This window comes from Diplotaxodon limnothrissa, linkage group LG11 (genome assembly GCF_057381915.1).
Source record: "Diplotaxodon limnothrissa isolate DT_005_m linkage group LG11, D_limnothrissa_male_GT1.1, whole genome shotgun sequence".
NCBI lineage: Eukaryota > Metazoa > Chordata > Actinopteri > Cichliformes > Cichlidae > Diplotaxodon > Diplotaxodon limnothrissa.
This window is the reverse complement of record NC_140606.1, coordinates 19,772,952-19,786,808: the sequence shown is the minus strand read 5'-3', so window position 1 is coordinate 19,786,808 and position 13,857 is coordinate 19,772,952. Positions and strand designations below refer to the sequence as shown.

Genomic DNA, 13,857 nt, shown 5'->3' with positions numbered 1-13,857 from the left:
CCTACTGGTGGTGGTCAGAGGGCCCGGTGGCACCAGTGTCTGGCAGCCTCGCCTCTGTCAGTGCGCCCCAGGGTGGCTGTGGCTACAATGTAGCTTGCCATCACCAGTGTGTGAATGGGTGGATGACTGAATGTAGTGTAAAGCGCTTTGGGGTCCATAGGGACTAAGTAAAGCGCTATACAAATATAGGCCATTCAAATCACCAATGCTGTCAGTTAAATTTTGGACTAGACCATGACAAAGCCTTCACTGATTTTCAGGCCAGTAACTTGACATACCTCAGCCCTTTTTCCCTGTTTCCCTTCCTTATGAATGGCTTCTTGGCAGCCAGGCTTTCACTGAGACCATTTTTGATGAGATTGAACAGTAGATTGATGAAGTCAAGGGCCAAATCCACCACTAAGGATGTCACTTTTAGATACTGTTTGTCTGTTATTTAAAAGCTCTTTGTGAAGAATTATTATAGTTTTCATTTTCAAATTCGTTTTATTTGTATTTCGTTTTGACTTTTTGTTTTTATTTAGATTAGTTTCATTTAGTTTTCAGAGTGGATTTTCTTGTTTCAGTTTAGCTTTTACTGTTTATAAATCTTTAGTTTTTGATATTTTTTATGAGTTTAGGTGTAAGCATTAGAGTTTGTTAATTATTAGTATTCGTTAGAGACAAGATTTCAGAAAATTATTATAATAAAAAACATTTTCTTTAGATTTTATTTCATGTTAAAGAGTTTTACAATAGCTCACACATTTTCTTTTTAAATCTAGTTTTAATTTTTAATTGCCTTAAAAAATTGTTGCATCTAGTTTTAGTTTAGTTTTAGTTTAGTAATAATAACCTTGTTTGGGAATTACCTAGTTGGTGCAATATAAATTGGTCCTTTGCTAAGTTTTCTGTTTTCTCTATACACAAAATCAGCTCACCAATTGAATTAGGTACATTCTTATGCTTGAATTATTCTTAGATCAATGTGAAGTGGCTTAACAAACAACAAGAAACACTCCTCTGAAAATGTTGAGATGTAAGGCCTGAACTGTGAAAGAGAAAAAGCAGTCAATGGCCAATAAAAAAACTTTGAACGACCTTCAGAAAGCCTGGAGAACTAGACCGCTTTTAAAGGCAACTTTTAAAAATTACATGAAAGTCTGACTCATTGAAAGCAGAATACGATTAAATGAGCGGTGGAATAATGAAATAATTCAGCTATAACAGTAAATTTTACAAACTGGTGGTAAAAAGTAAATTCAAGTTACAAAAGACATCAAGATGAAAAAAAGGAATCTGTAGACCAGATACTCAGTTTTAATCATTAGCGGTACAAAACTCCATCTGCGCGTGTGTGTGTTCAGTATATGTTAAAAACACAGTAGTACGCTGAACGATTACTACAGTATGTAGTTGTTTTGTGTCACGTGACAAAGATCGAGCATAGAATCGATCTTAATAGAAAAGATTTATTCAAACAATTCTGCCCGTGTGTATGCTGTAGTTGATTGTATTAGTTATCTAAGTAAAATAGCATGTAAGAGTCAGAAAATAACATTACTGTAATAGTAGTCCGCGCAGTAACATTGTTAATGAGTTTTGTTTTAAATTGAAAGTTTTATTTCTTCACGTATGCGATGTGATAAAACTTGTGTTCTGTATATTTGCGTTGGGTAAACTCGGCTTGCTCATATACGACCATTTAGATTTTGCATCTAAATATGAATCAATAACAACATCGAATACTTCCAGGCAGCCATCTTAGCTGTACCGACGGCCACCACACAGCAGGAAGTGTCCGATCTATCGGTTGCACTTCTCTGGGGTCAACTCTCTCAGTCAAACTACCCTGAAAGAGCGGTTAGAGGTAATGGCTACTCTAGCTTCTTAGTCGAATTATTTGCCTTTCGTTTAGGTCTTAGCTTGTTTTGTAATGATTCGCGGCAGATACATTTAAATTTCAGAAGATGAGTTCAAAACTAGCGTGTAAAAAAAAGGGGACACGGAAACTCTGTGGTCCTCTCTGGGAATCAGTGTTGTTAGCGCCAACCTGCAAACTAGTAGTGAGCTAGCTAACGTTAGCGCGCTAACTTAGCACGGTACTTTTGTTATTAACGTTAAAATAAACATTTAACTAAGGCGGTTGTGTGCTATTGAAACGCACTCAGTTTACCGCGTGGATATATCAAGGCTCTTTTCGTGAAGTGAGCAATGTCTGCCACTTGCAGAGCTGTGTGGAGGTAGCTAGCATGGCTAGCGGCCTTAATGTTACGGTAACGTTAGCTAACAGTGGCTAAAACTTGGGTAATTCCCGCGGACTAACAGTTTCACGGCCTTTGGGTTTTATACGCGGCTCATTCTAAAACTGTTGCATTGGCGTTATTTCAACCAACGTAAGTAACCAACCTAGTAAGGCGATTATTTTTCTGTATAGTCAGCTGTTGAACTTAACGTAATGAGCACATATCTGCGTTTCTGGCGCTGTTATGTTTCCCGCTGTTTATTAAACTAGTGTTTGTTCCACGTGGTAATTAAACTTTGTTTCGTGTCTTTTTTGTTTTTAAATTGACTCCAGGAAGAACAGGGAACATCGCACCATGGACTCGGAGATCTTGAACATAGAGGAGATCGTGATGGGACGGGGCTTGCCGGATCCACCACCCGAGGCTCCCCCGGAAAAGCCGGCAGAACCATACAAACCCATCACTCTGAATGGGCCTCCGGCTCCCTCGGTTCATTCCTGTGAGTGATGCAGCGATCATACCTTTTAAATCAGCTTCCTAAAAGCAACAACACATAATAAATTTGACATTCTGTTGTGGATTCAGACCAGCATGAAAACCTGCAGTGCTTCCAATGCTTCATCACGTTCTGCAGTGCAAAAGCCAAGGAGAGACACATGAAGAAGAGCCACCGGGAGGAATACAAGCAGCAGCTTCAGCAGGTGAGAAGAACAGAGTGTGTCATTTTTAACTAAATTGATGACCTTTTTGTGTCTTAATCTATTCACCAGAGTTCAACCCTGCTCAATGATGGATAGTTGGGATTTTTCTTTTTAATTTCTTTTCCAATTTTGCAATAATGAAACTTAAAACCACAGATTTGTGGGGTTTTTGTGGTTTTAGCTGCCATTGACCCATAAACAAAGTCCTCCTTTGGTGGATAAAGTTACTCTAAGAAATAGGGATGTTCCAGTTTATGTTGAAGAACATCGATCTGTAAAAACACCCCATGTGTTTGAGAACAATTTATCAAGAGTAATCACTTTCTCAAGTCACTAGATCATCCTTTAAGTTCAGCCTATGTGTGTAGCATCTTGCACCAAGCAGAATATTGCACACATTGCCCTGGTGTTGCAAATGTTAGCATTCCGAGGGCTAGTAATGTCGCATTTGTGTTCGCCTCATTAGTTGCTTCGCACGTTACATTACGTGCTGTTATGGTTCTTTTGTCCATTAGTGATCTTCTGTATCACCGTTGCAGAAATCTCCGTCTTTGAGTCCCATGTCATCTGGAAATCCCTGTGCACCCTTTGTCATGTAAAAGCCTGCACAGTCAGACTTCCTCAGTCTTAACCCATCCTCATTCATTTTGAAAATGACTGCAGCGAAGAAAATCGGGAGGCGTCCGACCCACTGAAATGACACCATAGTGCAGGTTACACTACATAGCTTTCGCATTATACACTACTCCTCAAGGCACCAGATTGCTTCGGTTGAGTCCGTAGACACCCGTTTTTCGCTAAAGGAGCCTTCACACAACTATATGTCCAAAACATAAGGTTTTAAATGTTTCTCCTCCCCGTTCTTTTTGGTCATCTTTTCTCAGGGAAACACATTGTTCACATGCTACGTGTGCGACCGCACATTTCTGTCATCTGAGGAACTGACGCAGCATCAGCCAACACACAGCAAGGATGACAAGCCCTTCAAATGTGTTCACTGCAAAGAGAGCTTTAAAACGTTCTCTGAAGTGAGTATAATTTAGAACATACAGCAGAATGAATCAGTTTCTAGCTTTATGTGTTTGTGCTTAATGTTTGTGCATAACCATTTACTTCTCTCCTGTCTAGCTCACATCCCATAGAAGACAGGTGTGCCCAGAGAAACAGATGGTTTGTAAAGATTGCAATGAAACGTTCCGTAGTGCCGGACTGCTGCGTGCTCATCGCCTGACCCAGCATCCACGCCCAGATGTCGAGACTACAGAACAGCCAGAGGATTCTACAAAAACTCATCGCTGTAAGAAGTGCGGCCAGGGATTTGAAGCTGAATCAGAGCTGATAGCACACCAGGAGAAATACCCCGAAGGTCAGCAGTGCAACGGCAGCACTTCATCTGTCAAGAAACGCGGACGGCCCGCCAAGGCCGAAGACGCGGCAGGTGCTGAGAAAAAGGGAAAGCGGAAAAAGAAAGAGGAAGCAGACATTCCCGAGGAGACCGTGAAGGCCAGCAGCACATCAGACGCGATGGCAACCCCAGCGGAAGAAAAAGGGAAAGCAGGCGGAGCAAAGCGTGGCCGTCCCTCGAAGGTGACAGCAAAGTCAGAAACGGAAGATAAAACTCCCGAGGACGAGAGTCAGGCTTCAGCAAAGGAGAAGAAACCTAAAGCAGAGCCGACCCCACCCCGTCAGCACCCGTGCCCCGAGTGCGACCTCACATTCCCCGGCTTGATTCAGCTCCGTGCTCACAAGAAGGAGAAGCACGCCCCACGGAAAGCCCACCCCTGCGAAGAATGTGAAGAGAGCTTTGCCCGTCCAGAGCAGCTGGATGCTCACATGTCCCGGGCGCACGTCGTGGGCCGATTTGCCTGTCCGACCTGCGGGAAGAGCTTTGGCCGAGAGCGCACATTGAAAGCTCACCAGAAAAGTCACCCAGAGGAAAAGCATGAAAACACAAGTGGAAAAAGATAATTGAGGCATGGAGACTTTGCAGATTTTATTCATAAATTTTCCTTTTACCCACCCCTGTCTCTCTTTTTCTTTTCTTTTTTAAACTTTGGGGATCTCGTACTGCAGATGATGTTGGTTTTTGAGAATGAAGTTATGGTGAGATTGATTTTGATTACCGACTGTTGAAATTTTGGTCTAAGAGACACATCTCCTAAATTAACTAACCAGACATGAAACCCAACTATTACACCGTTTGTCACAAAATATTCTGTAAAAACAGAAACTGTTTGGATTAACTTTTTAAAGGATTTTCTTTTTTAAGTGTGAAATGCGTGTGAATTTATTACTTTGTCTTGAGTTGTTGAACTCACTTTGTGGTTAAAAAAAAAAAAAAAAATGTCTTCCCTCTTTTTTTCCCCCTTAAATTTTGGGCAATTACATGTGTTGAGGTATATTTAGATACCTGGTAGTGATACTATGTTTAATTGTTTAGTTATTTTTTTGTTTGTTTTGTTTTTGTTTTTCAAGAAGAATTATGTCATGTACAGCTTCGGGTTCTTATTGTGCATTTTTACACTTAATATTTTGATTATGTTACTTTATAAATTAAGTCTCATTGAGGAGGAATTTTAAAATAACACGATTAAGCTCTGCTGAAAGTTTATTTTTTGCTAAGTGCTCCCAGTTCAATGTGGAGTGGTTGGCATGTGGGCAGAAATGATCCACTTTAATCCTGATTTGTCTGATGCTAAAATGTACTCCCTTATTTTTTCACTTGTTTAAAGGACCAGTGTGCAGGATTTAGGGTGGTCTATTGGGCAAAATGAAGTAAAATATTCATAATTGTATATACTAAACTGGAATTACTAACCACATTAGTATCTACAGAGGGAGAGGATTCTCACCTGAGAGGTCCGTGTAGTTTTGTAGAGAAGAAAACTCTGTAAACATAAATACATGCCATCCATGTAAAATGCAACGTAGGTGTGTCATGTAGTCGCCATTTTTCTATAGTAGCCTGGAATGAACAAACCAGACCTTAAGAAGGGCCTTTCCTGCTGCTCAGTCACAAGTAGTTGTATATGCTTGCAAAATGACTTTGGTTGCTATCTGCAACCTCACCACTAGATGCCAATGAATCCTACACAATGCTCTTTTAAAATGATCTTTAATGTCTTAGACATTTTTGAATGGGACTGGTGGTTCTTTAATGCTCTAGTATCCAATAAGGAACTGTGTATATCATGTGTTACTCACTGATTGGATTGTTCTCTCCCCACTGCAATGTGTCTGGACATGAAATAAAACTTGCTATCCCAAGGGAGGCTGCTGAAAAGATGACTCAACTTACTGTTTCTGTTCTTATTTGGAATTCAGGAGCACCAATTAAAATGAGGAGTTGCATTGCTTGTGGTGATAATGCAGTTTGTTTTGAAAAAGATGCATTTCATGTGGTTTTGAAATTAGTATCTATTTTTAGCGTAATGTTAAGAAGGCCTTTTTCCCCAAGCCTGGAAGAGAACTAAGTCTAAATGGTGGGTTTTCATTGACAGCTGAATCACTAAAACAAATGTCAGACATGCTCTTCCTAAGTAGCCTGTGGCATGATGTTATTTAGGATTTTCTGATGTTAATGCACTATTAGGTACATCATAAAGGTCCAACTACTTGTTAATTTCTAATCAATCGCACAGCAGAAACTAAATGCAGTGGTATGTAGACATTGTCAAGATGACCTGCTGAAGTTCAAACTGGGCCTCAGAATGGGGACGAAAGGTGATTAAGTGACTTTGAACATGACGTAGTTGTTGGTGCCAGACTGACAGGTCTGAATATTTCACAAATCCACTGGGATTTTCACACATAACCATCTTTAGGGTTTACAGAGAATGGTGCATAAAGAGAAATTATCCGGCCATTTATCTGGGTGAAAATGACTTAGTGACGGTAAACAATGGAGGAGAATTACAAGACTGAAATTGATAGGAAGGTAACAGTAACTCAAAAACTGCTGTTGTGCATCCAGAGCATCTCTGAATGCACAACAGCAGAAAGGCACACCTGGTGCCACTTTTCTCAGTCCTGGCTTCTCAAATCTACATTCGAAAGTATTATTGTGTAAGATACTGAACCCTCAGTTTCTCCTGATGCATCAGTGTGTATATGAGACTGTTACAAAGTGCATAGGGGTGAATGAGACTTGTAGTAAAAGGGCTTTGAGTGCTCAGCTGACTAGAAAGGTGCTATGTGAATACCAGTACATTTTCTGCCATAGCTTTCCATTATAACCTACATATAAAAATCTCAGAGAATCCATGCATTTATATGAACGTAACTAATAAGATACAAAACTGACTTTAATACCTATGCATTATAAGACCAGTCTAAATCACACTACATATTATCTTTTTTACAAAATGTATTTAAAAGTTTCTTAAAATATTGCCCTGCTTGCGCACCTGTGCAGCTGTAAGACCGTGTAATACCACTCCGAGCCACCAGGCGTGCTCCAGCGTTTGTGTGAATTTTTTTCCCTGTGTTTTCCTTTTTGTCCTTATTACCTCGATGTTCATCTTCGGTTGAGGTGAGTTTGTAGCTGGCTAATTGGGTTATCGGGCTTATTTTATGTCATGCTGAATAGTGCTTTTGTTTTTATCGTACAAACTAGACGTGTCATATGTTTCGATATGTATAGATGTTTTTTTTGTAAAGCTAGCATCGAGAGAAAAGGTTGTAAAAACCACGCTTGGCTTCATCTGCTTCTCCTGCCAGGTGAGAAAGGTGACCAGCAGTTCTTTAAGGTGTGGCATGAACGACTTTAAATTAAATGTTGAGAATAAAAAAGGATCCTGAAGACTTGTAACAGTCGCTCGGCAGATCAGCTGAAGCACATTGTGCTAGTGTTTGTTTATTAGTACACGTGCACTAACTGTGAGACGCGTTAGCGTTTTAAATGTTAGCTGAACACGGACCCCTCTCTCTGTTTCATGTCTCCTCAGCCTCCAGTCATGTCCATTGAATACACCATTGATATCCAGCTGACAGAGTTGGGATTTCCGGACATACTGCAGCCGGAGGAGGCTTTGGTCAGACAAACACCGTGTCGCTCCACATCATCTGATGGCTCCATCTCACCCAGTCACTCTCCCACTTCACTTCCAACCAAACATAAACCGAAACGGCTGCTCAGAGGTGGCAAAGTAGTAGGTGCAGCAGGACAGACCTCAGACACCCAAGAAACCACAGTGGCCTCTGGTCCATCCAAACGGACTGAGATGTTAAACTGTAAACGGCTGAATCCCACAACAAAAAGGCTGCAAGACAAACAAAGTGGCAGCGAGACAGCACTCGCCGAACCGTCCGCACCCACAGTGATGAGTGATCCCATTGCTTTACAAGAAACTACAGACATTCCCCCGGTGATCGCTGAACAGGAAGGAGGGGGTGTTGATGGAGATGGAGGAGGGCAGAGACCTGATGTAGACATGGCTGAGGGTGAATCGGCGGAAGTGCAGGAGGATGACTCGGATGACAGTGAAGTGTCAGAGGTGTATGAGGAGGAAGAGGTTGATGAGGAAGAGGAGGATGAGGAGCTAACTAGTGGTAAGACCATATGTTAATATCACACATGCACCCATGTGCAGGTGAAAGGTTCAACACAAGATAAACAAAAAAACTAAATATCAGATTTTCCTGTAATTAGCACGTAGTTGCTCCTGATACACAAACTAAATGCCGAGTAAAATGGCCTTATTTGCATAGTGGTTTTGAAGTCTGAGCCTGTGATAGTTTCCCTTAGTGTCAACAAATCTCATGAGAACAACAAACAACAACACTGCACTTGGCCTTGCAATTGTTTACTCATTCGCATGAACCTTGGCACTATAGTGCCTAGATGTGTAAAGCGCTTTGGGGTCCTTAGGGACTAGTAAAGCGCTATACAAATACAGGCCATTTAACGTCTCCTAAACAGACACTCTACAATAATACATACAGAGGAAAAAAAGCCCAACAATCACATGTAGTAACAAGTAGTAACTACATGCTGGCTGGGACTGAAATAGGACAAAAAGGCAGGTGTTTCAAATGATGGCTGTCATTTGAAACACTGACATGGAATGTGTTTTTTTTTCCCCCTCAGTTTTCTCACTGGACAAGAAAAAAGAAGTGAAAAACAGCAGATGACTTTTTAATTAGCACACTTCCTTCCTTTTTCCCCCCCTCTAGAGTCGAGTCAGTCAGGTGACTACCGGTGCAGCGTGTGTCAACAGCATCTGCCCTCCAAGTTCAAGCTCCACGATCACATGAACCTCCACACAGGAGCACGCCCATACTGCTGTGCAGAGTGTGGGAAGCGCTTCTGCCAGATATACAACTATCGCGTCCACCTGCGCACGCACGCGCAGACCAAAGTGGATCGTCTCCAGTGCCGAGTCTGTTTGATGGGCTTTGCGTCGCAGGAAGATCTGAACGACCACCTGGCAAAAACTCACTTGGAGGACGAGTTCTATGAGTGTGACCTGTGCAAACGCGTGTTCACGTCCCTAAAGGCATGCGAATATCACGTGCAGCTACATAAGTGTATGCTGAATGTCATGTGCGAAGTGTGTGGCCGCAACTTCTCATCGCCGAAATCCCTGGCGCGCCACCGGAGGAAGAAGTGCCACCGTAATTTTAAATGCACAGACTGCACAAAGGTGTTTACCAAGAAGAATGCACTGCTAAAACACAGTTTCTCCCACCTGGGTTTGTTGCCTTACACGTGTATACGGTGTCGCTGCCACTTCCGATTGGCTAAGCTGTACCGCCAGCACAAATGTGAACCTGAACGCATTCACTGCGTGGCGTGTCTGAGGGAGTTTCTCAGTCAGGAGGACTTCCAGCAGCACAAAAAGGACACGGGCTGCTGGGGCAATCAGGAGCCGAGTGAGAAAACGAACGAGATCAGATGTTTGGAGTGCGGACAGAGGTTTGACTCGTCAGAAGAGCTGAAGAAACACGCTGGAGCTCATCAGAGGGTGCTGAAGTGCGCTGAATGCGGGAAGGGGTTCCGGTCGGCCTTGCTGTTGATGTCCCACATGGGCGGCCATGCCGGGCAGTCACCCTGCCTTTGTCAGAGCTGTGGACTGGGCTTTCCCCACCAGCAGAACTATGACAGCCACCTTAAGACGTGTGGACAAACACCTCAGTCTGCGGTGAGTGTGTGAAACTTACAGAGAAGTTTTTACACTGCTGCTGCCTCTTCTGTTAAAGCACGCTAAGAAGATTTTCTATCTTCCAGATTTCAGTTTGGCACAGAAATACTTTAATGAAACAACTTTATTTCAAAATCAAGTTGCACAGATTAACTGAGCTAGTCAGGCCAGAAGAGCGCGTAGAGCCTCCTACAGCTGCTGCTGGTTGCCATGGAGCTATGTGGATGAGAGCAGCCACTTTTCTTTGGCAGTGGATTTTAAGGGTTGTGGAAAACTATTTCCTCCAATTCGCAATTACTGTTTATATCTGTATTCTCAAACATGAGAAACCTGCTTAATCGACTAACCCACAAGTAGCCAGGTGTCTGTGTGTAGGTTTGGCTGTATTTCTTAGCCAGCTTTTTTTGTGTCAGCACAATGATTCTAAACCAGGATCAACTATTGACATATCTGAGTAAATAGGAGTGCACATCGGTCTTATCTTACTTTTGATCTTACTCATTGCAGGATGTTTTTGTGCAACATGAGCAACCTTTATAGCAACCCATCGTTTGTTTTTGTTTTTTTGCTCTGATGTAGCTACAGATATGCTCAGAAACCTGTTTCCAGGAACTCTTTTCATATCATAAAGTCACACTGAAATGCTTTTGCTATTTTTCCCCTTCTAGAGTGCCACCAAGAAACGTGTGTCTTTAAAGAGCTCTGCACTGGAGAGAAAAAAGCACAGCACTACACCAGACTCATCAAACACAGCAAACGCAGTCACTTTGCCCGCTGTTGTTTTAAACAACCCTGCTCCACCAGTCGAGGATACTAGCAATCCAGGTCACGTGACTGAGGGTGTGTCTACTGGCACTGGTCCATCGGATGGGTTGTGGAAGCTAACCCTTGATAAACGGCCGCCTGCTGGTGTCAATCTTGTCTTGTTCGTTCCTGTTTGTCCAACACAAGCCAACGGGCTCCCGCTCCCATCTGCAATCCCTCAGACACTACCCATCACAGCTATGCAAGCTCTGCCTGAGGGTCCACTCGCAGTTGGTGCTGCTCTTGGAGCGACACTAAGTGCCCCACTGGATCTGTTAACTGGGGTTAAACAGGATCCAGAAGCACCCTTGGATCTGTCTAAGAAGTCTGCAGTGACGTACCTTCCTGTTAAAGGTGAACCAGAAGAATTTGAAATCTCAGGACAGGCTGTAAATGCTGGAAGGCAAGAATTTGGAAACCATCACAGCAAAGTGACAGCTAGAACAACCTCAATAAAGACAGCTCCCACAGGACTCATAGTGGATATAAAGAAAGAGCCTCAGACTTCTGGTTGTGATTTGTGGTCGTCCGAATCAAGCCAACTGACAGACTACAAGCTAGAGAAAGAGATTAAGATTGAAGTTAACATTTCAAGTGCTGGTAAGGAAAAATAAAGTAAAGCAAGGTCGGAAAAGGAGAGAAAGATCACATTCCCTACCCTGTAAAGGAAGCATTTAATATACTGTTAGAATTACATACATTACTGTGTAATTTGTATATTGACCATCATACGGTTTTATGACAAGGCAGCATTTTCCTATAACTATTCCCACTTTTGTCAGCAGGATAGACTATTAGTGTGACTGTGGTTTTTGTTTCAGAAGCTCCATTCAGAAAAACGTAATATTGCTGGCTTCATCGGTTTATTGAAGGGGATTTTTTTATGCCTTTACTTCATTACTGTTACAATGGTGGATGCTCATATTAAACATAGCCAAAGTATGATGTCAGTGAGGGTGTACTCACACTAGACACGGTTGCCTGTGCATGATTGTTCCTGCTCCCCTGCACTCAACTATCTAGACACAAGTATGCATTACTTTGTCTGAGCATCTCAGCTCCTCCCTCTCTCGCACACACCCTGAAAGGCACTCTTGTAAGCTCACGATTTTTTTTTTTTTTACATGTCGTAGCTTAATTGGAAAAGTCGTGTCTCCTAAATGAGTTTTGCCGGAGCCGCTATCACTGAGAAAGCTGAAGTTAGTCAGCAGCAATTGCTCTACATCAACGTCACAACAGAACCACTTTTGTAACATGTTCCTGGTACAGCACCCAGCAATCACAAAAGACAAATGAGCTCGACTCTGAGGTTCAACTGCACTCCTGCATGATACAGATCGTCTCATGTGAGTACACCCTGACCAGGGATATCCTTGGTTGGTCATCTCAGGCATACAGCTATATGTATAAGCACACAAGCTCCTCCCACCTGCTGTATAAAACTGTTTGGGGGGTAGGGGTTGCCATTCAGAGGAAATGGAGCTCCATCATTGACAGTATAAGAATATGTCTAGCTTATTTTGAGCTTTGAGCTCATAGGTCACTTTATCATGAATTGGCCTCTACTTTCAGAAATATACAATGAGAGAATCTCGATACGTGTGCAACAGACTGGAGACGGAGGAATATGTCTTTACCCGTTCAGACTCGATGATGGTTGTCTAGTAAGACGATCATCATCGCTTCCACAGAACGGTGACCAGTGTGCTGGTTCAGACCTGAAGCTGACCTGCTCACATGCTGTTCATATTAACAGACAAGGATCCATGTCTGAAAGGGGTCAAAGTGTGACAGTTTTCTTGCATCTGTAATTTAAACAAGACATTCCAAGCTTTTATTTATCGAGGCACTTTTTTCTTCTTTCCTTTTGCATTCAGATATAAGGCTGTAAATTCAGCCTGCTGGAGGAAGAATGAATGGAGATGAATCCTATGCAGTGTGATGCAGAATTTCTATTAGCATTAAAATTTCTGTCATGTTCTTATCGTCTTGGAAAACTGATTCTTTTTGTAAACTGTGTCAAAACTAGAGGGAAACAGGGTTTTTTTTTTCTTCTGAAAGCTTGTTTTGTATAGTAACTAGCATTTTAGTGCTATGTTAAATATTTCATTATGAATGGTACTGATTAGTAGAATGAATAGATGTCTTCTTGTGATTAACATTTTATGACTCTAAACAGTCTGCAGGTATATTTTGTTTTTCTAAAGGTTAATAAATGCTTGTTTGGATGCAAGGTGAGTCGCACTGAAACTGTTTTTTTTAAAGTTTGCCTATCTACAGTATTGCCTTCTGTTGCAAAAAGTTGGCCTTAAATTCTAAAAACTACCAAATGAAAAAATATATGTGCCAAAATATAGCTCTCGTTAGGGTCATGAGAAGTCTGAAACCATACAGCCACAGAGTCAGACATAGTGAGGTTCATTTCCTGTAACATCTTTGAAAAATGGATATACTGTTTATACCCCTATTTAACTGTCTAAATGAGGTCAAAACGTAGTTATCACGCAACTCTCTCACACTGAACGAGGATAAGTCAGAAGTTATAGTTTTTGATGGTCACGCCCGCTGGAACAACTAACTGATGCCTTAGGCCCCTTTGCTAGCCATCTCTCGCTCACTGTTAGAAACCTTGGTGTTTTCCTGGACAGCTCTTTCAAACTCAAGAAACAGCTCTCCTCTGTGGTAGAAAACAGTTTCTACCAGCTGCGTCAGATATCTATCTTTGAAGGACCTTGAAAAGTTATCACTTCCAAATTAGACTACTGTAATTCCCTCTACTCGGGCCACCCGTCTTCCTCTGTTCACCGGCTCCAGTTAGTTCAAAACGCAGCTGTGCGTCTCTTAACTGGTACTAGAAATTATGCCAACATTACACCTGATTTAGCCAACCTATATTGGCTCCCTTTTGAAAATCATATCAATTTCAAAATTGTCTTGCTTACCTTTAAAATTTTAAACAATTTGGCTCCCAGCTATCTATGCGAA

General features: G+C 42.0%; 2 protein-coding genes across 6 annotated transcripts in view; both read left to right on the top strand.

Annotated features, from left to right (window-relative positions):
* LOC146622627 (uncharacterized) overlaps window positions 1-6,208 on the top strand; it is a 36,889-nt gene extending 30,681 nt beyond the window's left edge. For 2 of the 5 annotated variants that reach the window (XM_085365294.1, XM_085365292.1), the window contains 4 exons: window positions 2,558-2,724; window positions 2,811-2,926; window positions 3,811-3,954; window positions 4,055-6,208. In XM_085365294.1, coding sequence (XP_085221420.1) covers window positions 2,580-2,724; window positions 2,811-2,926; window positions 3,811-3,954; window positions 4,055-4,894 — 1,245 coding nt within the window. In that variant the 5' untranslated portion in view covers window positions 2,558-2,579 and the 3' untranslated portion in view covers window positions 4,895-6,208. Of the gene's footprint in view, window positions 1-1,797; window positions 1,850-2,328; window positions 2,376-2,557; window positions 2,725-2,810; window positions 2,927-3,810; window positions 3,955-4,054 lie in introns of those variants that run through there. The other 3 variants (XM_085365293.1, XM_085365295.1, XM_085365296.1) reach the window with 3 other exon arrangements.
* A 1,234-nt stretch (window positions 6,209-7,442) lies between these two features.
* LOC146622626 (uncharacterized) lies at window positions 7,443-12,422 on the top strand. The gene is made up of 4 exons (XM_085365291.1): window positions 7,443-7,457; window positions 7,873-8,476; window positions 9,101-10,068; window positions 10,737-12,422. Exons 2-4 carry the CDS (start codon window positions 7,882-7,884, stop codon window positions 11,484-11,486), a joined length of 2,313 nt encoding a protein of 770 aa, XP_085221417.1. The 5' UTR covers window positions 7,443-7,457; window positions 7,873-7,881; the 3' UTR covers window positions 11,487-12,422.
* The last annotated feature ends 1,435 nt before the right edge of the window (window positions 12,423-13,857 follow it).

Coding starts and splice junctions, on each gene's coding strand:
- LOC146622626 (XM_085365291.1), top strand. CDS start 7,882: ATGTCCATTGAATACACCATTGATATCCAGCTGACAGAGTTGGGATTT. Junction 8,477..9,100: donor GGATGAGGAGCTAACTAGTG/GTAAGACCATAT, acceptor CCCCCCCTCTAG/AGTCGAGTCAGTCAGGTGAC. Junction 10,069..10,736: donor GACAAACACCTCAGTCTGCG/GTGAGTGTGTGA, acceptor TTCCCCTTCTAG/AGTGCCACCAAGAAACGTGT.